Here is a 24489-nt window from a genome sequence, read left to right as displayed (position 1 = left end):
GTCGACGTCTTCGTCGAGTCCTCGTAGAGAAGACGTTCTGGATAAGCAACGCCCGCTAATGACTCCGCTTAAAAGGAAAGCGACAAGGCACAGCTTACCCCGCCACGTCCAGATCGGCAAGTGCGACAGAAGTCGTCGCGTTGGGCCGATTTCACTGATCCGACGAGGCCTAAGTATTCAGAGAAGCCAATCCCAAAGTTCAACCTGTTGAAGGACGCGAGGCTAATGGAGTTTAATAATTTCGCGAAGTGGTTGCGGACAAAGAAGTGAGACGGCAAATTCATGAATTCTACTCGGCTGAAGACTTGCGATGGAGACACGACTTTCTTCAACACGATGTTGACGAAAAACAAAATGTCTACATGATTCGGTACGTTATTTATTATATTTTGCATTCCTTTTTAATTTAAAGTAACACTATATGTTTGTTATTTCTCAGCATATTGATGCTATAATTCACATGATTCGGGCTCGCCAACGAGCTCTCGAGGGCAAGACATCCGAATCATGGATTGTCGGTGGGTCCAGCACGTATACGACCGATTCGCAAAGGAAGAAGCAAACATCAAGAAGGACATTGAGCTGGGGACAGAACCCGAGCCCGTGGAGTGGGACATGAAGGCAACTATTACCCCGATGACTGGGTATAGGGACACCAATATTTTGCCGTGGGATGGTGCTCGTGAGATCCTGTTCGTCTTGAACTTCAATAACGTTCATTGGTTCACATTTCGGATCGACATCGAGGCCTGGACCAAGGATTTAAATTCCGGAGGAACCGGACGGGAACCGGTCCGGTTCCCCCTTTTTTGAAGACCCCGGCACCGGAACCACCAAAACCGAAAGTTTCCGGTGATTCCGGGGGAACCGGACCGAGATCCGGGCAGGAACCCGGTTCTCACATCTCGGTCCAGTTCGCTTAAAAAAAACCGGGCATTTAAACCCGGATTCCCCCAATTTTTTTTCATTTGCGTCAGTAAGCTCTCCTCCAAATTCCGCCGCGTCCACGTTGAATTCTTCCAAGATCCCGCCCGGATCCCGCCATGCCTCCAACTTCCCGATGCAACGCTATTGATTTCTTCCCAGATCCCCCCGGTTTCAAACCTTTCCAGTGAGCTTCCCAACCCGGATTTTTTTTTAATGATTTTGAGTTTAATTTTTCAAATTTCTTGATAATTCTTGAAGATTAAGTATAAATTGATAGTTGTGAACTTAAATGTAGTGTTTATTTAAGGTTTGTGTTCATGATTCTAATTTTTTGTAATTAATCCGAATTATTTGGTAATGTTTTGATTATTTAGTGATAATTAAGGTTATGATGAACTTGTTTATTGATTTATGAAGAAATTGTTGTGACTTGTTTTTAATTTTAGAGTTTGTGTTCATGAGTCTAATTTTTTGTAATTAATCCGAATTATTTGGTAATTTTTTGATTATTTAGTGATAATTAAGGTTATGATGAACTTGTTTATTGATTTATGAAGAAATTGTTGTGACTTGTTTTTAATTTTAGAGTTTGTGTTCATGATTCTAATTTTTTTGTAATTAATCCGAATTATGTTGTAATTTTTTGATTAGTTAGTGATGATTAAGGTTATGTTGAACTTGTTTATTGATTTATGAAGAATTTGTTATGAATTGTTTTTAATTTTAGAGTTGTGTTCATGTTTATGATTTTTTTGTAATGATTATGGTTATGTTAAACTTTGTTATGAACTTTTTTAAATTTTCATTTAGATCCGGGAACACTTTAGAGTTTGTGAATACGATTCATGATTGTTAGTGTAATTTAATTTGCTAAAGTTGATTTGTTAATTTATAGATTACAACTTGCAAGAATGTCGGCCCCCGACCCAGCTAGGAGGTACTGTACACCCGTTCCCGGAAAAAGTAGCGCACACCAATGTATATTTTGCGAGCACATTATGGGAGGTGGCGGCATCACGAGAGTGAAAAACCACCTAGCCCATGTAGACCCAACGAGGAGTGTTAAATTCTGTGAGAAAGTCCCTCCTCAAGTGCAAAAAGAGATGCAAGCTTTACTTCAAGGCAATGTCGTAAAAAAGAAGAACAAACAGTCGTTGGATTCTATGCTTCGCAAGACATTGACTAAAAATGTTGGCGTGGAAGAATCGGACGAAGAAGACTACGAAGCGCAATTACGAGCAGTTATGAAGAGGTCAAGACAAGAGACGGCTAAGACGGAATGGGAGGCTCGGATGATGTCTTGGACCGGCAGTGGTTCTACGGAAAAATCTCCACCAACTGCTCCGTCATTATATAAGTCAGCGAGTGCGAAGCAAACAAAAATTGATGAGATGGTGGAGCCGAAGAAGAGAACGTGGCTCGTAAGGCACATAACAAAATTCTTTGTTCACCAACATCTGACGGCGAGTAAGGCCGCCTCGCATGAGTTCAAAAACATGATAGCGTCCGCTCAAGATCTAGGTAATCCTCAATTCGTGATAAGTAATTGTATTTTCATATTGTCGAATCGCATGTGTTCTTGAAACGTTAACATGATGTATATTGGCATATTGCAGGTCCAGGCGTTCCTATACCAACTCCGTATGAAATTCATAACAAGTACCTCGATATGGAGGTTGCAGACGCGGAGAACTACCTTGAAGAACAAAAGAAGCGGTGGGTAAAATACGGATGCACCATACTCACTGATGGTTGGACGGGGCCGACCAGACTGAGCATCATAAACATTATGGTTTATTGTGCTGGTGCAACGGTGTTCCTAAAGTCCGTTGACGCATCAAAGCATAAGAAAACAGGGGACTACATCTACGGAATATTGAGGTCAGTGCTCAAAGAAATCGGAAAACACAATGTCGTCCAAGTTGTGACCGATAACGGTTCGAACTACAGGAGTGCCGGGTTGAAATTACAACGCAAGTACCATGTGTACTGGACACCTTGCGTCGCACATTGTCTAGATCTGATGTTTGAAGATATTGGGAAGAGAGATAGTGTTAAGCATACTATCAAATCTGCGAGGGATGCGACTAAGTTCATCTACAACCATAGCACTGTGTTGTCCAAGTTACGGGAGACATCCCCAGGTGAAATCATCCGTCCCGGCGCAACAAGATTTGCCACGAACTATCTAGCTCTCAGAAGTCTCCAAGAGAAGAAAGCTGCGTTGAGGACGATGTTCAATAGTCAATGGTGGGATGATTCCAAATTGAGTGCAACTCCTACAGGTAGATCCGTATCCGAGACTTGTTTAAATCCCAGATTATGGCATTCGGTGGACGAAGTGTGTGCCATATTCGAGCCGATGTACACCACTCTTCGATTAGTGGACACTGAGGTGCATCCCACGATGGGATTACTATACTACGTCTTCCACGAGATGAAAAAGAAGTTGGAAGCGATGAGTGGGAAGAAATGAGTTGTCGACATCGTGAACCACAGATGGAGTACTCAAATGGAACATCCACTACACATTGCAGCTTTCTTCCCAAATCCAAAGTTGTTGTTTAACCCGGATATAACCATGAACAATACTCACATGGCCGCTGTCACAAAGGTGTTCGACTTCTTGCATCCGGATCTTGATGGGTCAACTCTTGGGAGAGAGGTATAAAACTATAAATTGTTACAAGCTATATCACATTATGAATATAGGAGTCTTATTTGATTTTCTAATTAAAGTTAATCGCATTTCGAGACGCTCGAGGGGACTTCTCACAAAGAAGTGATGTTTCGGCACGAGGCACCCTTTGTGCAAGTAAGCTTGTGAGATGAATTGTATGCATTAACTATGTCATGGAATGGTAAGAAATGAGATGATATGATTTATGTCACATGATTGTAGGTGAGTGGTGGGAGCTTTACGGAAATTGGACCCCAACTTTACAGACGTTGGCCATTCAAATTTTGTCACAAACTTCATCCGCCTCCGCTTGTGAGAGAAATTGGAGTACAATTGCCCTCGTCCACACAAAACAAAGAAACCGTCTAGCATACAGCAGACTCAAGAAGCTTGTTTTCTGCTCATACAACATGAAGTTGCAGCTCCGCGAAGCAACTCGGATTCACGACAACAACCTCACCCCGATGGATCCTTTGGATATCATCGAACGAGCTTTCGAACGCTCGGGGAATGACAACGAGGGAGACGACGAAATGCTCCGCTGGATTGACGAAGTTCACATGGACGACGTCAACCAGAACCCGGATCCGACAGTAGTTGAAGCGACTCGAGAGATTGGAGTTGATCCGGAGCGAGTGCTGAACGAGGACATCCACCCTCAACGCGGATCCGGAGATAGTTCGGATTCAGATGGTGGAGGTTCAAGCCGTAGATCAAGCGGAGCAGATGGAGGTGAAGGTGACGGTGGATCAGGGGGAGGTGGTGGAGGTTCATATCGGGCTGGAGGTTCCTTTACTGCTGGAGGCACTTCATTTGGTTATGTCGGCGGTGCTCAACTCGGATACGCACCATCGCAAGAAGATTTTGATCGTCTTCATCACCCTGCCTTTTTTTATTCAGGATACGGGCGCGGAGGTCAGGGCGGAGGTATGAATGATGCCATGTCATTTACGTCTAGCAATGACGTTGATGACTTGTCCTACAACTTCGGATCGGTATCAATTGGTCCTCAAGGCACGGAGTCATCTTATGATGATGGATCTTCCAGTTACAACAACCAGGACTCCTATGCATCAACTTACGCTCCCGAAACGGTGCAACCAGTTCCAGGTTATCCCCTCCACTCCATGTATGTTGCTTCATCTCTGTATGAGTACGACTATCACTTGGACAGGTACTTTCGTGCATGTGCTCATTATATGACTTGGTATAATTACTGTATGACCGCTGCATACGGTCGCTTTGAGTAATCATTTGTATCCCTCCTATGTTGAATTTGTTGAACAATAGTATTTGGTGGATTGTGTTGAACTTTATCATTTTGGTTATTAAACTTACTTTTTGTTGTGTTTGTAATTTGGTATTGTGTTGAAACATTCTACACTATTTTTAATTTTATGAATTTTATCCTACGTACTTTGTATGTTTTTTTTGTATATTTCTTTTCTGAATTCCCCTCGGTAAATACGGTATTTGACGGTATTCCTCTACGGTAACGGTAAGTTCAACGGTACCGGTTTCCTTTTTTTTTCTCGCTTCCCCCGGTATTCCTTTACCGTACGGGGGGTTACCAGTAAATTCGAAAGCTCGGAACGGTAACGGTAACGGTATTTCGATCCTTGGCCTAGACCATTACCGTCCTTAATTGCCAAAAGGATCTCATGCAGTCACCGAATAATCAAAAGGACTTTACGGAGATGATGGAGGTAAGTAAAATGTTATTCACAACTATTAGGTTTATTTGTGGTTAATAAAATAATTATAAGGGTTATGTATTGTTGTTAAAATGTTTATCATTCAAACTTGGACTCTAGCATTTGCTAGGATTGTGGCCATAGGTGGTTTCTTCAAGAACCATCGCATGTCTTACAGGGAGACTGAGCATGGTCAAATTAAGTTCCCATACCCGACATGGTTAGTCGATCAAAATGTCCCACAATGTGCATACAGGTAAACATGTTTACATTTTTTTACAAGTTAATTGAACTTTTTTTACAAGGTTTTTTACAAGTTAGTTTTTATTGACAAGTTATTTTACAAGTTTGTTTTTTTACAAGTTATTTTTTTCAACTTTTCTTTAACAAGTCTTTTTACAATGTTTTTTTTTACAAGTCTTCTTACAAGGTTGTTTTTTTTTTACAAGTTTTTTTTACAACTTTTTTTGTTGTACCGGCTATTTAAAAAAAATTGACAAGTTAATTAAACTTTTTTTTGACAAATTATTTTACAATTTTTTTTATAAGTTATTTTTTTCAACTTTCTTTGACAATTCTTTTTTACAAGGTTGTTTTTGTTGACAAGTTTGTTTTTTTACAGGTTTGTTTTTTTTACAAGTTTTTTTACAAGTTTGTTTTTTTTACAAGTTATTTTTTTCAACTTTACTTTGACAAGTCTTTTTACAAGGTTGTTTTTTTTTTTTTTTTGACAAGTTTGTTTTTTTTACAAGTCTTTTTTACAAGGTTGTTTTTTTAACAAGTTTGTTTTTTTGACAATTTTTTTTTTTCAAGTTTTTTTTTACAACTTTTTGTGTTGTACTGGCTATTTAAAAAAAATCGACAAGTTAATTGAACTTTTTTTTGACAAGTTATTTTATAAGTTTGTTTTTTTTCAACTATTCTTGGACAAGTCTTTTTACAGGGTTTTTTTTTTACAAGTTTTTTTACAAGTTTGTTTTTTTTACAAGTTTGTTTTTTTTTTCAAGTCTTTTTTTAGACAAGGTTTTTTGACAAGTTTGAAAATTTCTTTTATTTTTTTGTGTTGTAGCGGTGATTGCGGGATGTTCGCAGTGAAGTATGTCGAGCACATAGTACTGAACGAATCATTTGACACTCTTCAAAGTGTCAATATGAAAACGTTCAGGAAGAAATGATGAGTGGACTTATTCTACAACCACCTTATCCCGTGATTTTGTATTTTCGGATGTTTTTTTTTTAAATCTTTTTGGTTTTGTATGTAAATTAGACCTTATAAACATATTATCGAGATGGTTTGTTGACTTTTGATTGAATGTGTTTTTTTATACAAGTTTTTATTTATTGACAAGATATTTTATACAACTTTTTATAAAGAAATAAAAAAAAAACTTCGATGCATGATGAATATTTATTGAGTGTGTCATTTAAATCTGAGAGTTACAAGATTCATTAATTATTATAAGCATGTAACTCAAATAAACGTTAAAATTTTAAACTTAAAAATAAAAATAACACCATGTCTAAAGTTTTTAAAGAAAATAAACATGTAACTGAAATAAATGTTAAAGTTTTAAACTTAAAAATAAAAATAACACCACGTCTAAAGTTTTTACAGAAAATAAACATGTAACTCAAATAAACGTTAAAGTTTTAAACTTAAAAATAAAAATAACACCACGTCTAAAGTTTCAATCCCTCCAAGTGCATGTTTTTCTATTATGTCTCCTACCGCCACATTTACCGCATTTTCACTGGATAACAACCTTTTCGCCTTGAGATGGGTATCGATTAATCCTTCTTCTTCCTTGTTTACTTTTCTTCGGTCGATCGGCTTGCTTCTTTTCAACGGGTTCCGAAACTTTCATGTTTTTTTTATCTCATTCGGGACATCCCACTGATCTTCATTGCCAACCGGATATATGGCTTCCTTGTACATTTCAATCTATGTCTCCTTCAAATAAAAGTCACTGCATAACAAGTACACGTTCACACTATTGGGCCGCTGCGATGGAATGCTCGCAAGTGCATGTCTTCGCCATAAGGTCTACATCGAAATCACTTCTTGCGTCTTTAACATGACATTCAAATAGACCAAGCCCGTACGCATTGACGAAATGTGCCTTATTATTTAGCTGTGCGAGATCATTGTGCCACGTTGGTGTCAGTTTTGTGTTCAACTTGTGCGCTATCTCTTCTCGATCGAAAAACCAAGTTTGGAGTGTGAATCGAATAAACTCGAGCAACGTCGTAATTGGAAACGTCCAAGCATTCCTTGTTTTGTTGTTGAAGCTTTCTGCGTTGTTGCTCGTCATTAGGTCGTACCTATATAAAAACATCGACGTTTATGTAATCAACAACATTGAAATTCAGTACAAAGAAGTTCCAGACTTTACCATTTTCCAGGAAAGAAAGCTCTAGTCCACCGATCGACTCCAACTTCTTCGAGATAATTTTCCATCTCGACATCTTTCCGTCTAAACTGTCTAAAATTAGCTTCGAATGCTGTTTTACTGAAGGCATACGCATCATCGTACAGTTCAAAGCGACAATGATTTGTCTTGAACTTGTGTTGGACATTCAGTTGTAAATGATGGTAACATGCTCCGTGAGGGATACCAAGAAACACAACCTCGACACCATGTATGATGCTAACGTGGCGATTGGATATGAACGCAGAATTAGGTACGTCTTCACCGATAGCTTCTCGCAATCTTCTCAAAAACCAAATCCAAGAAGCATGACACTCGCTATCTATAACTCTAAATGAAAATGGATATAATTGTGAATTTGCATCCATTGCGATTGCGCAAAGCAACTGTCCGCCATATTTTGTCTTCAGAAATGCACCGTCCAATGATATGACCGGCCGACATGCTTTAAAGCCTCTACGACACGCACCAATAGAAAAGAAAGCATACTTGAATTTGTCATTAACTTGCACAAAGTCTGTTAACATCCTAGGATTCTTTTGCTTCAACATGTACAACCAAGACGGTAACTTCTAGTAGGATTGTTCCGGTGTACCCCGCACGTACCCAATAGCTTTCTCTTTGGATCTCCAAGCTTTCAGATACGATATGTTCACACCCCATCTTGTCTTCACTTCTTCCTTGACGTTATGCACCGAATACTCCGCCATAGAGTTAATTGAGTACTTGTCTTTAAATACGTGACCGATGACCCCATGGTGCAGCTCCTCGATGGCCCTCTGTTCGAACAACACGTGCACATGAGTGTTTACCCTCGTACGACGTAATCTCCCACATCTCAGACCACTGCACAACTCCCCTCAACCTCCATGTGCATTTCTCGTCTTTGCATAGAACATACCATCTCTTTTTCGAAGAAGATTTCACTCTAAGTTCGGAATTATTTTTCAACGCGTACAGGTGGATATGTTTCTTCAATTCAAGTTTGTTTTCAAACTGCTGCCCAATATATATTTCTTCTTAGTTACCTGTTACTTTCAAATGTTAGTTAAACAATAACTTAACAGATTATACTTGAAAATTTAAATCTACTTAAATTACCTGTAAAAGAATGACTTGGATAATGACTCGGTTCTTCCTTCACAACATCATCGGCGGTGAACTCGCACTACTACAAATATGGGCATCAGGTGCGACAAAAGTCGCACCTGATGCCCACAGAGTCGCACCTAAAAGTCCGCAGCTATTACTATTGGGTGCGACATGTCGCACCCAATAGTATATACTATTAGGTGCGACACTATTGGGTGCGACTTATCGCACCTGAAGTCTCACCTATTTTTCCGTGGGAAATCAAGAATATGGCAGGTATTTGACTTTTGGGTGCGACATGTCGCACCCAATAGTCTTCCCACCAAAACACCAAACAGTGGTTTAGACGTCGCTTTTTAAAAAAGCAACGTCAAATCTTTTAAAAGAGCAGTTTTTTGGATGTCAGTTTATTTAAAAATGACTTCATTTCTTATTTCGTTTTTGAAAAAAAAAATCAGCCAAGATATTACATTCTCTTGCAATGAACGTGCATTGGAAATCTTTACACTAAAAAAAAAAACCCGAAGAGCCTTAGTTGTTTCGTTTTTGTGTGTAACTATGTTAAAGAGTTGCCCCGAAAACCCGAGTCGTCGCTGTTTCTCTTTGCCCTGATGTCGAGTTCTCGGGTGGTTTGGCCTTCGCTGCTGGAGCAGGAAGGGTAAACGACGTAGTTGTTGGTGGGTGCGCTGTACTCGCTGCTGGGCCCGTATTCCTGGCTTCCCAGAGCCATCTTTCTGAACTTCTTCAAGTCGTCGTTGTACTGACTCGTGTCATAGTCCGAGCTCCCGTGTGAGCTGTACACCATGCTGCTCCCGGGTCTTATTCCCTCTTCAGGTCCACCAGCGACACGTCTCCTTCCAGAGTAACCCCTTATTTTAAGCAAACGGTCTGCGACTATTGCTGAGGATTCTCCAATAAAGAAAACGTCGGTCGAAACCAGATCACAATCACATAAGAATGGAGTCTTACCCGAAAGTTCCCATCACTCGGGTTGAGACATGAGTGTTGACATCCGAAGAAAATTTGGCAAGCCCGAAATCTGCAACCTATGAGAACAAACATACAAAGAAAAAAAATGTGCAACTCTTGCTGAATAAGATAACCCCACAACATTTATTGCGACATAGCCATTCACTACGAAAAAAGGTTAAATTTTTTTTTACCATGGCCTCAAACTTGAAATCCAAGAGAATGTTAGCCGTCTTAATGTCACGGTGAATGATTTTGGGATGACCTGCAACATCAATCAACAGGGTCAAAAAATAAATTTGAAAAAAGCCAAAAGAAAAAATTCAATCACAAGCGAGCGAGAGCTTACAATCTTCATGTAGGTGAAACAAAAACCAAATCCAAACCCAGCCGACCTTAGGGTGATTCTCATGTAGAAAACCAATCTTCATGTAGAAAAAATTCCTTTTGCAGACCCTAGGGCGATTCTCAGTCTGGTTGGCCAATCCATCGTCGGCCGACCTTTCCCTACAGTATATACATACATACACATCAACAATCTTGGATCCAAAAACCAAATCCAAACCCGGGATGAAAAAAAGGGGTACCGTGTAGGTGAAACTCCAAGGTATTGTTGGGGACGAACTCGTAAACGAGCATTCTCTGGGACCCGGCCATGCAATAGCCGACGAGGGAGACGTACCATCATAACTCGAGCTACAAAACTTGAAATCGATTGATTCTAGCGGCAAATGAAAGTAGACTCATGTAGCTTTCTAACGAGATATTACAAGCATATATACGACAAGAATAGCTATCTCAAAAACAGCCCGTAATTCACTGTTACAATTCTGGAAATCCCGTTTTAATGCTGTGAAATACAAACTTTGGAAATTCATAACTCATTCAATACTCAATGGATTTACATGTTCTTGGTCATTTTAGAAAGCTCATACAGTCTACTATCCATGACAAATATCCAAAAATAAGAACTCAGATCATATCGGTCTGTCCACGTCGATTTACAGAGGCAGTTCAAACAGTTTTTCTTTTTCAAAAATTCGGCAAAATTCAAACCATTAACCTAAGCATACAATTACAATTAATTTCAACTAAACATTAACCTAAGCATACTAAACCATTTAAAGTTTTTTTTCTTCATATATATATATATATATATATATAATAGTAATTATTAATATATATATATACACAAAAAATAACCTTAGGCGGCGGAGAGGACCGGCGCGGAGGAGCGAAGGCGGAGGAGAGGACCGGCACGGAGGAGAGGACCGGTGCGGAGGAGCGGCTGCAGAGGATCGGCGCGGAGGACCGGCACGGAGGAGAGGACCGGCACGGAGGAGAGGACCGGCGCGGAGGAGCGGCTGCGGAGGAAAGGACCGACGGAGATAGCGGCTGCGGAGGACCAGCAACAGGACAATAACATCAACAATTCTTACAATTTCATAATCCCAAAATTAGTACCTACGGCTGACCCAAACCACCCGAAAATAATTCAAATCCACAATTAAAATCATCAATTCACACTCACAATCAAAATCCCCAAATCAAAATTCTCAGCCACACGAGCAACGAGCCCGACCAAATATCTAAACACAACCCATGAGCGTTCAACAGAGGTGACGAGAAATCATACCTCTTTCGGTTCTCAGCTTGTCTTCGGAGACGGAGCACGGCTCGTTGCAGGTGCCGGGGCTCGGGAATGAGGCTCGGAGGCTCGTCGAGCCACGTAGAGCTCAGGTCGAGGCCTCGCGCGGTGCTCGCGTCAGGGGCGCACGCTGAGGTGGCGCGGGGCGGGGAGAACCAGGCGAGAGAGAGAGAAAGGGAGCGGTGGTGGTGGCTGGTCGCGCGAACCAGCAGAGGCGCGTGCGCGCGCGGTGTCCAGCGCTCGGCACAGGAGAGAGAGAAGAAGATTGGTCTGAGGACGAGCGGTGCGTGGACTTGGACATCGGAGAAGGCTCGAAAAACTCCAGGTGGTGGCTCGGAGAAGAGAGAGGGAGGGGATGGTGGTGGCTCGGAGAAGAGAGAGGGAGGGAGATGGTAGTGGCTCGGAAAAGAGAGAGGGAGTGAGATATTTTGTGGTGGCTCGCAGAGGGAGGGAGAGAGGGAGGGAGAGTCGGAGTTTGAGAGAGAGAGAGGCTGTGAAGAAGTGAAGAAGATGAAGAACACGAAGCTGAGTTTATAAATTAACCCTAGTAATCAGGTGTGACAAGTCGCACCTGATACTCAAATAGGTGCGACTAGTCGCACCTAAAAAAACTATCAGGTGCGACTAGTCGCACCTGATAGTAAAAAAAAAAATCTAAAAATTAATTCCACGTCAGACAAATGAAAAAAATGAGGGGGAGAAGTTGAGCGCCTAATTTTTTTTAGACTTTCAGGTACGACTAGTCGCACCTGAAAGTTTTCAAAACTATTGGGTGCGACTAGTCGCACCCAATACCACTTAAAATTAGCGAAATTTTTTTCTTTTCTGGAGCCCTATGGGTGCGACAAGTCGCACCTGATGTCCAATTAGGTGCGACTTTTAGGTGCAACAAGTCGCACCTAATGCCTCTCCGCACCAGAAAGGCTTATTTGTAGTAGTGTCGGGTGCTTTCCATGAATAAGGAACGATAGGTGATCCGATCATCGGAGGCTTACGCTGACATTGACCCGATGGTTCACAATGACCCGTTGGTACTGTAAACGTTTTCACAAACTCTTCATATTCTTCTGGATTGGCGAATTCTTCAAATTCTCCACCTCTACCATTGTTATCTCCAGCATATCCGTCACTATTCTCTTCATCACCTTCGCGACCTTCGTATTCATCACCTTCGCCACATTCGTATTCATCACCTTCGTCACTATTGTGTCCATCATATTCGTCACCATTGTGATTACAATCTCTATCACGCCTGTATACTTCGTCACCATTTTCGACACCCTTGTACTCGTTAAACAAGTCATTGTCACAGCCACCGTCTTTGTTTTCAATTATAGGATCATTTTGTCGATCATCGATAACAAGAGTATTCTGTCTCTTCTTCGGTTCATTGCGAGACACCCTTCCAACTTCCAACATCTTTTCCTTTACATACTCATCGATACGCAATAGGCGCAATGATCTGTTTCGGTACCAAACTTACACAAAGTGGAAATCTATTACGATATTTGTGCTTCACAAAATGCGAAACATCACCATTTTCCTTCAAAACGGCAAGACCCAGCAGAATTATACCGATTGTGTATGGGACTTCGAGTTTTAAGTCTAACGCGAATTTGTCTAACTCGAGCTTCTCGTATAAAAAATCTGCTAATTCCGTGTACGTTACCTCTTTCGGAACTTCGAATGCACGCGTATCTGCATTGGTGAACCTCCATAGGTGTCCTTCCTTCTCCCAAGTGCCGTTACCCATGACAAAAACTGCAAAAAACAGTCAAACTATGCAAAATTAGCTTATCTATCATACAACATCGTACATCATACAACATCGTACATCATCGTACAGCAGTGCATCGTACAAACCATAATTTTTTTTAATCAAATTTCATCGTACAAAAAAGATAAATCTCATCCTACCATATCGTATACCATCGTACAAAAAAGTTAAAACTCATATTTTGGACTATGTTTTCAGATCTGATCGATTTTTATTACTACATTCTATCATATACAATCATAAACTTAGTAAAAATGATTAAGTTAGTAATCTTACCCATGATTCCTTTGAAATCCACTTAAGTAGAGATGATTTGAGTGGATTTGAGTGTGAGAGAGAAGATTGAACTGATAAAAATGAAGATAAATGAATGTATAAGGTTCAGAAAAGTATGTTTGTCCGATTTTGGGTCAAAAGTCTATTTTTATATATTTTTCAAAGTTATGGTCTAAATATTTAATCAATTAATGAGTTCAATTAATGAAATTTAACTATTAGAAAGGCTGGGATAAATGTCACTTCACTCTGCTCTGATGCATCTGTACGAATTGCAATCCATCATATCCAAAATTTCTCAGCCCTCTCCCTTCTTAAAAAGAAAAGGAAAGGGCGCGACGTGACTGACGTTTGATACAAAGCAAGAAAATATATATGTATATATATTTATATGTATGAATATATAATAAAAAGGAAAAAAAAATAAGAGAAAAGGAAAAGGGGAACCGATAAAGAAAAGGGGCAACAAATAAAAAAGACAAGGAAAAATGAGTACATGCTTCCTTCAATATATATATATATTTGCTAAGCTATACAACTAGTCGTCAGGATCTCTGGGTTAATAAAACAACTACATATCAAGACAAATAAATAAATAATAAAAAGAAAAAAAAGGGAGAGAAGAAGCAATAAAAGTTTAATGCTCGACACATCATGCATGAAACTGGGGGTATTATTACGGTACCATTTTTTACGAGAAGAACGACGTCTCAAATTGCAAAAACAACGTTACAATACAAATGACAATTTAATCAAACGGGCTGAAAATGTGATTGACTAAAATCGAGCGCCAAGCTCAATCGCTACACCGCAAGCACCAAGAGCCGATATTAATAACCTATAGATAGCTCACTCACACAAATCAGAAGGTAGGTCATTCTCTCGACTTAGAATCGTCTCTCAACTAAGAATTCTCTCAACCCAGAACTCTCTCAACTCATAAACAAAGACCGATGATCCAACTCGACAAAAAAAGAAAAAGGTAAAGACTGAAGATCTGATTACCCAACAAAGACAACGAATAGAAGACAGAGAATCCAACAAGAACAACTAAAAAGGCAACGAGAAGATATTCATCAATCCGAAGGACTCCCAAGAGGATATCAAGTCTTCACCATCCTTTCAAGAATCGAGGAAACGTGACCATGATAACACAAGATCGAGACACGTCGCAAACTCGCAGCCCGACACGTGTCTCGTAAATGTTATCCGAAAAATAGCATTAACAATAGTTATTCATCAAATACAATATCTATATCATATGTAATTATTTAATTTTAATATGTAAAAAAATATATTAGATATTAATAATATTTAATTTATTTTAATATTATTATTCAGATATACATATATATAAGTTATACACATGTTCACTGAACACTCTTTCGGTAAGTCTGGCATTTTCTTGTAAACCACGTCGGTAACGGTAAGTTCATTGATACAGTTTACTCTTATCCTTATTGGATACCCCGGTAAACCTAGGGTATCTCCCGATAACCCACCAACATCTGAGTCCTTTTACGGTAACGGTAATGATATTTCGATCTTTGATTGCATTTCATAGGTAAAATTAAAAACTTTAAATAAATTAGAGAAAAAAACACACATGAAAAAATAAAACACACAAAAAACGTTGATACTCGCTATTCGGTACTATTAGTATACTCCTCCCATAATTTTTGTAATATTATTAGTATAATTGATGTGTTTTTTATTTGGCATTTATTGTGCTTAATTAATGTCATGTATTTTATTAATGTTACTTTATCCACTCTCTTTTTCAATTAATGATATTTATTTTTTTGTATAAATTATTTAAATTAGGGTCAAAATAAAAAATCAATTTTTTGAAGGGTGAGTTTGTAATTAAAATTGTGTTACACCAAATTTGATGTAGATGAATAGTCTCACACTAAATTTGGTGTGAAACTATTTATTTACATCAAATTTGATGTGAAATTTGGTGTGGATTGGAACAAATCCACACAAGATATATCTAATCTCGTACTAAATTTGATGTGAATTGGAGATGGTCTAAAAATGTAAAAATATATATTAAAATGGTAATGTTTTTGTCATCGGTAACAACAGAATCAGCGGTGATGCGGCTGATGATTACTGATTTCTGGGATATGTTGGGACCAATTTTTAGTGTGGCACATCTCAGATGATAAATAGCAGTGCTCGTATTAAAACGGAACATACTTGTCGTATTTGAAAATTTGCATCTCTAGTCTTTTTGACAATCGCTAGGACCCACAATATATACAGATTTGTCGCTTAATAAATTGCAACTTAACACGATCATTAGGACCCACAATATTTACCGATTTTGATTAAATTTCTGAAAATAATAACATCGGTCACAAAATTCCATGGCCACATATAAAAACTCTGTTCCGTGTACACCTCTAAGAACGCTCGAAAGAAAATGATTCGATACGAATTTTCCCTCTCTTCTTAAATTCTTCATTTTCTCGGTAACCAAACAGCCAAAACCACTGATTTCAATTCCTCGGAAGTTCGGAAGAATGGAGAGCCTCGCGATCAACGCCGAGAGCTTGCTCTCCCTCGCCCTCTCCCGCCGCAACCCGGCGGCGAAAGCGTCCGCCGCCGATTCTCGCCGGAGATTTCTTCACTTCCGATCTAAGGATCGGCTGAGTTTTAGGGTTTCGTGCGGTGTGAAAGAAAGTAAGAGCGCCAAGGAGGAGGTCCAGATTGAGAGAGTCGACGGAGTTATGAACGGCGTTCCGGTTGTGAAGTCTGAGCTTGGATACGAAGCTGAAAGTAGCTCCGGCGAGGCTGAGCTTCGGTTGAACTGGCCGCCGTGGAAGGACCTTCCTCAGAGGTATAAGCTTATAGGAACGACTTCGCTTGCGTTTGTTATCTGTAACATGGATAAGGTTCGTTTGTTGTATTTTTATTTTATTTTATTTTATTTTTGGGGAAAATAGTCTGACTGTTTTCGTGTTATTTGGATACGGATTGTGTACTGATTTTTTGGTTACATTTGTTGAAAATGGCGCCATTTTTTCACAGTAGTTATATGGCAAAAAAGAACAGAGGTTAGCTCTTAAATAAACGCTTAGAATGTCTCATTATTTAAAAATTAATTTTTAACTTGTTAAATTTTTTGTTTCCAAGTTGTAAAGCGTCTTCAATGCAAGGGAAATATTAGAAGAGGAACTACTTAAAATGCTATTAGCTGCTTTCAGGACTATTTCTGTTCAGCTTAAAGGTTTTGAAAAATGAGAGATGAGTTATGTATGTAGTTCATGGATAAAACATCGAATTAAATTCTAGCAAGATCGAAAAAATGGTAGTCTAAACTACTCCATCAGATAAGGCGTCTTTGTCTGGCTGACTATTGAGCAGTGAAGCAAATATGTTTGTCAAAGAATCTTTTTTTTTTTTTTTTTTTTTTTTTTTTGTAATTCTTTTCTTGTTGATTGGCAGGTAAACTTGAGTATTGCAATAATTCCAATGTCACACCAATTTCATTGGAGTTCTTCCGTAGCTGGATTAGTTCAGTCATCATTCTTTTGGGGTTACGCTCTAAGTCAATTGCCCGGTGGATGGCTTGCCAAGATATTTGGCGGGAGGTTTGTTTTCTACACCTTTAATTCTTATGGCTTCAGTCATTAAGAAAACCTAATACTTCTATTTCTATTTTTAATGGATTAACAAGCTTTCATTTTGATTTGGGGATTTTTAGCTGCAACAAAATAAAGTTCATTTGAAACGCAAAAATTGCTTAGAGCACTTACAATTAATCTACAAAAAGACACTACTTCTAAATTTTTATAGAATTAGTAGGTATTGATCCTTATTAGTCACTTTTTATTAGAATAAGAGTTCATCCAATTTATTATGGGATCTTGGTCTATTAGTGAGACATTTTTTTATGTTGATTCTAGTCAAGATCAAATCTGAAAAATCATGGTTTATCAAGCTATCTAATGTTAGCAGTATTTTGGCATTTATTTTTCCAGGGGTATGATAGAAGTGAAATAATATGATACGCCCCATGTTGAACCATTGGTTTTATGTCTAAAACAGAAAAGTTCTTGAGATTGGAGTACTGGCTTGGTCATTTTCCACCGCTCTTGTTCCTTTAGTTGCTGGATATATGCCCGGCTTAATATTTTCAAGGATTTTGGTATTTCTTCCACATCCCGACTTATTTTTGTTATATTTAATCATTTAATGACCCACTTTGGTGTAATAACTATGCAACTGAGATTCCAGTTTGCTGCGTGAATATTTTTTGGCGTTCTTGAATGGATCAGACTTTTGAAGTTCATGGAAGCTAACTGAGCGCTGTTGTTCTTCAAGTTTACTGACTTATCCTTTTTCTCCCTCATGTGTTAGGTAGGAATAGGAGAAGGGCTTTCCCCATCTGCTGCAACTGACCTTATTGCCAGGCACGTATGACATTCGTATCACTCAGGGCAAATGCTACTCTGATAAACTGTAGAGTAAAATATTGACCGATCATGTCATTTGCTTACAAATAATTGTCTTATGTCATAGTGCTTTCACTGTTAGTGCCTCTATTAGGTTCAAGAATCTCAAATTGGGACCTCTGGCTAACGTAAAAGAACCAATATTTATGCAGGTCAATACCTTTGGAGGAGCGCTCAAGAGCTGTAGCTTTTGTTTTTGGTGGTTTGAGTGTAGGAAGTGTTTTAGGGTATGTTTTTATAATTGAGCTTTTTTCATGTAGATTAGAACTCACTGTGTATATGTATAAGTAGGATTGAAGGAGATGAATTAGTATTTAATAGAAGACAGAAATTTATATTCAAGATAGTCATGGATCACAGATTTCTCTAACCTCTATGCTATTTCACGCGCTTGAAACTGATGCTAAAGTTTTTATTTTTTTTAAGAGAAGCTAAATATAGTAAAACAAAAAAAAAAAAAAGGGAGAGAAACCAAATATATCCCTAGATTGCAGTAGTCCAATATCGAGATAGATCAGGAAAAGAACACCGAGAAAAATCTGGCACAAAGCAGTTGAACAAATTGGGATATTCATTGCATCTTAACTCATTGTGCCTTTATTCCCCCTTCTGATATTGTTATTAGTCAAGTTCTAAAGTTTGATTAGCATGTTTTCTAACATGTGTGCAGGCTTTTATTGGCTCCTCCGCTTATTCAAAACCTTGGCTGGGAGTCCGTGTTTTACATATTTGGCCTTTTGGGGTTGGGCTGGTAAGATTTAATCTGCATGATCTGCGGAGGCCGTAACCTCTTTACTGACTTTGCCTGTGGAACCTCATTACTATATACTGTGCAAAGATACCAACAAATCTGTTTTTGAGAGATTAAAATGAATTTTGGTTACTCATTCTCTAAGTTTTCCAAATAACCAGTAAGGCATCTTTACTTACGATCATTTCTGATTAAAGCATCAGAGTCTGCTTGACGAGCAAAGGCCTTTTTTTTTTTTTTTTTTTTCAATTAGCTGTGGCTTTATGCTAATCTTGTCCTCTGTGGTACTGAAGGTATCTTGGGTTTCAATTTTTGGAAGAAAAGACGGGTTCATTGGCTGCCAAGTCCATCTCAAGTGTGCACTCTATAACTATATTAGTGCTTTTTGTTATAAAAATAAAAAATAAAAAATAAAAAATAAAAACAAAGCTAATCTTTTCTTAGATTGATATATATTTAATCTCCTGGTGATCTTTTAGGTTCCCAAACCATCCATGTGAAGAAAACATCGAATGGTTCTGTTGAAGAGCTAGGCGATTCACTGAAGGTATGGCTTGTCTTCGTGCGGTAGAATGTATTTGATGATGGCTGATCAATGTGTAAATTTTTTTTAATAATGTATAGTAAGTGCCTTGGTGAAAGATAATTGTGGTGAGTTGAGTTCTGCCGTAAGAGCAAAATTGCATTGTGGTTCCAGTCGCAAAATTTTATTGTGGCTAGAAGCTGAACAATATATATGAATTTTTTTCCGAGTTTTATTTCCCTTTGTATTTGACAACTGCGATACCATTCTTGCCATTCTTATCTAAAATCCTAATTCCTGGAACCACAAAGAGGATGATGATGATTTATTTCTTCTTCTTACAATCTCTTCAATCGATTATATCACTGTAAACTTTGGCTGACTACTATTCCACTGCTCTGGTACCTGGGTGTTTATGTTTTAATAGGATATTCCTTGGAAGGAATTTTTTCGAACTCCGGCAGTATGGGCTATGATTTATGCACACTTCTGTGGGAGTTGGGGTCACTACACCTGCCTATCATGGCTTCCTACTTATTTTAGGTATATTCACTTGTATCATTAGCTCTCCTGTAGGGTTAAATTTGGCTGACATTTCTTCTTACTAGTGTCAAAATTAACCTTTACTTCTTTTTGGCAATTTTACAAAAGTGCTTTTTATGAAACTTTTTTTTTTCTCTCACTTTTCTGTCTGTGGGTACCTCACATAATATACTAATTCTTGTGCTGATTTCCCGATAAATATATTAATCTGAAATTATGGACATCAATTTATAAAAGTACTTGAACAATATTTAAAGAATAGTATTGATAGGCATTTACCTTCTATAGAAGCTGTGTGTTTTCCCTGTTATTAACATAAGAACTCCAGTTCATGTGAAGTTAATTTACCTAATTTGTGTGCAGTGATGAACTGGACCTGAATTTGACAGAAGCTGCGTGGGTAAGCCAGAGACTGGTTTTTATTCCTAATCTTGTTTATTTCCTACTCATTATTTCCGAATCAGATAGGTCACTTGGTCGCGTTTGGATTAATGGGTTTAATATTTGTGAAATGGTGATTGTTTAAGGATATATTGCATTCTCCATCATACATACTATTATGGAGTCATGTAAAGGGCTTACATGTGGTATTAAACTGTATCAAGGATAATCAGTTAGAAATGAAGAGTGTAAATGTTTCACAAGAAAGTTCTTTTTTTGATGGGAGATATAATTAATATTATTATTTTTTTTTTAAATGGGAGAAGCAATGGATTCATTATGCTACATTTGTAAAACTTAATATCAATCAAGTTAGGCAAGCTAGACGATACAAGTAGTATATATTAGTATCATTTCTTTTTATCTACATATTAGTATCATCATTATTGTGTATTTTAGTATAGATTGTGGCATCATATTTAATTTTCTGCACCTGAGAGAAACAACGAATAATACATTGATTCGAATATCAGATTCTTGGATTGTGACACTGTTTTTTTTTTTTTTTTTTTTTTTTACTTTCAGGTTTCCATTGTTCCAGCATTGGCATCAGTTTTTGTGACCAACATTGCAGCACAAATCGCTGACAGATTGATTGCTAATGGAATAGAAACCACTACAGTAAGAATACAGTTTCGATAGATTGTATTATCGGATTAATTTATCAGATAAGAAAAGTGCTTAGTATATTAGTATGAATACATAACTAATAGAAAATCACTGTATTGGTGTTAAACTGAATGTGAATCTCAAAAAGTTTGATGCTTCTGTTTTTACTGTCTCGACATGAAAACAAGCGAACGCTTATGCTCATCCAATGTCGTTAATTTCGTAATTGTTATAATCACCATGCATTCTTTTCTAACTCAAGTTACGAATTCGCCCCACAGGTGAGAAAGCTTTGTCAAACAATTGCGTTTTTAGCTCCCGCGTTGTGCATGACTCTTTCCTCAGTGGATCTCGGATTGCCTCCTTGGGAAGTCGTGGGGATTCTCTCTAGCGGCTTAGCCCTCTCAAGCTTTGCATTGTCAGGTTCTGAATAATCCAAAATCGATCACTCGCTTTGAAAATATTAGTCCTTTTCTCTCTGTTATTGACACCTCCAAAATCTGCACAGGACTATACTGCACTCATCAAGACATGTCGCCTGAATACGCAAGTATACTTTTGGTATGTAAAATTGTTCGTCAAAAATTTCTCACGTACCCACCCAAATTCATTTGCAAGCTGGTTACATTTTCTATCTCTTCATTTACAATTTATAGCCTCCCCCAATAGGGAAGGAAAGGAAAATTACGAGGAAAAAAAAGCGAGCACCAAACCAACCGAACAAACCCGGACCAAATCAAAATCATCTATCTAGAGCTTGAATTCGTTTGTAGCTTATGTTAATTACCCAGTTCATGTGAGGGGGGAAACGAAATCGCAAGCATTTTCCTCGAGTTCTTTTTGTGGATGTTTGAGTTGGATTACGTATAAAGTGTGGATCATTTTTCGTTAAAAACATTGGAGGAAATTAAAATCCAAGAGAACTCGACTCAAATGTGTGCTGGATTTCAGTTCCCATATTACGCAAGCGTGTGTTTTTTTTTTTCCCCCCTTGAATTTTAGTTTTTCATCGTTTTCTCTTTCAAATTTTCCGGACATCACAGTAAGGAAATTTACATATTTTCCTCACCAATTTTCTGTGACTATACATAACATATTTTTTTACACAAAAATTTTCCTCACCACTTTCACTTTCCTTATCAAAATCCGGGATCCAAACATAGCCATACTGTTACCCATCTTGTACATTTAACTTCTTTTTTCGGTACGCCTCCGTGCAAGCCTTGAATATTTATCTCACCTAGATTTTACACGATCTCAGAGCTGGGGCTCAGAACCTCTGTTGAATTTCTTTTGTCTGCATTTATCGAACAGGGTATCACAAACACTGTCGGGGCAGTGCCGGGAATAGTAGGTGTTGCGCTCACTGGCTACCTTCTAGATTCAACTCATTCATGGGGTGTAAGTTTCTCTCTCTCTCTCTCTCTCTCTCTCTCTCTCTCTCTCTCTCTCTCTCTCTCTCTCACTCTTTGGCCATCTTTAATTTGCAGTTGTCTTTGTTTGCACCGTCGATATTCTTCTACTTGACCGGCACGGTTGTTTGGTTAGTTTTTGCCAGCAGTAAGCCTCGGACCTTTTCCAATAGAGACTAGAAGATTTTTTGCGTCAATAATTTTTTTTTTTGGACGTGTTACAAATTCTATATAGCATGGAAACTTCCATCTTTCCAATGGATTTTCCTTTGTATATCCACATAGAAAGCACGTTGATGTACACATGTAATCTTATGAATATATATGACTAGTGTAATCACCAAAATGGTGTATTGAATGTTTCACTTCTCCATATAATATAGCAGTTTACCAGTATTATTTTTTGTTTACCTTACCCATCGAATGTGATTTCAAGTCACAATCATCCCCACATACTTTACTAAGTGAAGCTTGAATTTATGTACACCGAAGGACTTGAATCTTATTTTTTACACATGAATTAAACGATTGAAAAGCTATGTCCAAATTTATTTTTCGGACTAAAATATCCTTATAAAACTCCTCTCCTTGAAGTGGCAAAATTGTATACATCTTTGCTTTTTTGAACAAAAATATCCTTGCACAAAATTTCCTTCTCTCTTTCTCATCTTTATTTTTTGGACAAAATCCAAGTTTAAATGTCTCCATCAACCGCTGCATCATCGAAGTATCAAAGCCGAGGAGAATTGAAGGGTCGAAGCATCTTGTTTGTCGTGTCAAAGCGACAAAGCAATCTCATTGTCGCATTATCATCAAGGATAATCTCTCTCTCCAAGAGGTTTTCAGTCGCGTTCTCCGCACAGAGGGAACCCTGTCTAATCCTGTCAGTGGAGCCCTATTATCTCGGAACACACATGACTCAAGCCGCTCCGCTTATTACAAACCCGGAGCCCCAAAGAATTCAGATTCCCATCCAAAGGACACTGTCGGAATCATCTGTAACTACTGCAATAAGCCAGGTCACACAATCCAAGAGTGTCGGAAGCTTCAATACAATAATCAAAAGAACCAATCGGCTCATGTTGCATCCTCCGTCAACAATTTGGTTTGTGTCCCTGCTGATGAGTATGCCAAATTTTCTGAGTATCAGGAATCACTAAGGACTTCAAAACCCTCTGTCGCTGTCATTTCCGAATCGGGTAATCCGAATGCGTATCTTCTTTTCTCATCCTCCAAATGGGTCATTAATTCTGGTGCCAAAGATCATATGACAGGTAATTCACAACTCTTCTCCACCTTTACACATCATGCTTCCGCATCCACAGTTACTTTAGCCGATGGATCCCCTTCCAATGTTATTGGCTCTAGCACTATCACACCTACTCCTTCTTTTTCATTATCTCAAGTCTTGCATCTACCCAACTAATCATTTAACTTCTTCTCTGTTAGCCAACTCACAAAAATGTTAAACTGTTCAAACTCATTTTTCCTGACTTGTATTTTTCAGGATCTCATTACGAAACAGAGTATTGGTAAAGGACATATCTAGAGGCCTCTACATTCTCGACACGTCCAAATCCATTGTTGCCCCCAACATCACATCTGTCCTTGAAGAACATTGTCGTTTAGGTCACCCCTCCCTTCCTCTTCTCAAGCTACTTTGTCCTCAGTTTCGCTCAGTTTCCTCATTAGACTGTGAGTCATGTCAATTTGCTAAACATCATCGCCTTAGGTCCAGTCCTAGGGTCAATAAGAGACCTAGCCCTCCGTTTGAATTAGTTCATTCAAATGTTTGGGGTCCGTGTCCTATTGCGTCCAAACTAGGTTTCGATACTTCGTCACTTTTGTTGATGATTTTTCTCGTGTAACCTGGTTATTTTTAATGAAAACTCGTTCATAATTATTCTCATTTGTTTTGTTCGTTTTGTGCTGAGATCCGTACTCAATTCAATATCGCTATTCGCACCTTTCGTAGTGATAATGCTAAAGAATACATGTCTAGTCAATTCCAAAATTACATGACCCAAAATGGCATTCTCCACGAATCATCATGTGTTGATACTCCGTCCCAAAATGGAGTTGCTGAACACAAAAAATCGACACCTTCTCGAAACTGAACGAGCCTTGCTATTTTAAACATGTGTTCCAAAGTGTTTCTGGGTTGATGCTATCTCAACTTCATGTTTTCTTATCAACCGTATGCCCTCATTTGTTCTTCAAGGTGCGATCCCATACAAAACACTGTTTCCTCA

At 38.5% G+C, this 24489-nt stretch overlaps 2 protein-coding genes across 2 annotated transcripts; both read left to right on the top strand.

Annotated features, from left to right (window-relative positions):
* The first annotated feature begins 507 nt into the window (after positions 1–507).
* On the top strand, positions 508–3403 carry LOC149397790 (uncharacterized). The gene is made up of 3 exons (XM_089614356.1): positions 508–692; positions 1823–2448; positions 2544–3403. Exons 1-3 carry the CDS (start codon positions 508–510, stop codon positions 3401–3403), a joined length of 1671 nt encoding a protein of 556 aa, XP_089470482.1.
* A 12447-nt stretch (positions 3404–15850) lies between these two features.
* Positions 15851–22633, top strand: PHT4;5 (phosphate transporter 4;5). The gene is made up of 15 exons (XM_089615720.1): positions 15851–16395; positions 16949–17094; positions 17552–17651; positions 17864–17916; positions 18111–18185; positions 18629–18709; positions 19003–19064; positions 19189–19256; positions 19660–19775; positions 20139–20175; positions 20742–20837; positions 21107–21248; positions 21334–21386; positions 22140–22226; positions 22316–22633. The coding sequence occupies exons 1-15, from the start codon at positions 16024–16026 to the stop codon at positions 22415–22417; spliced, it is 1590 nt and encodes a 529-aa protein (XP_089471846.1). The 5' UTR covers positions 15851–16023; the 3' UTR covers positions 22418–22633.
* Positions 22634–24489: the final 1856 nt, after the last annotated feature.

The sequence above is a fragment of the Urtica dioica genome, chromosome 5 (assembly GCF_054948205.1).
Source record: "Urtica dioica subsp. dioica isolate 48M chromosome 5, U.dioica_male_clone48M_v1_H2, whole genome shotgun sequence".
NCBI lineage: Eukaryota > Viridiplantae > Streptophyta > Magnoliopsida > Rosales > Urticaceae > Urtica > Urtica dioica.
The sequence above is the reverse complement of the archived record's forward strand: the minus strand, read 5'-3'. Positions and strand labels throughout refer to the sequence as shown.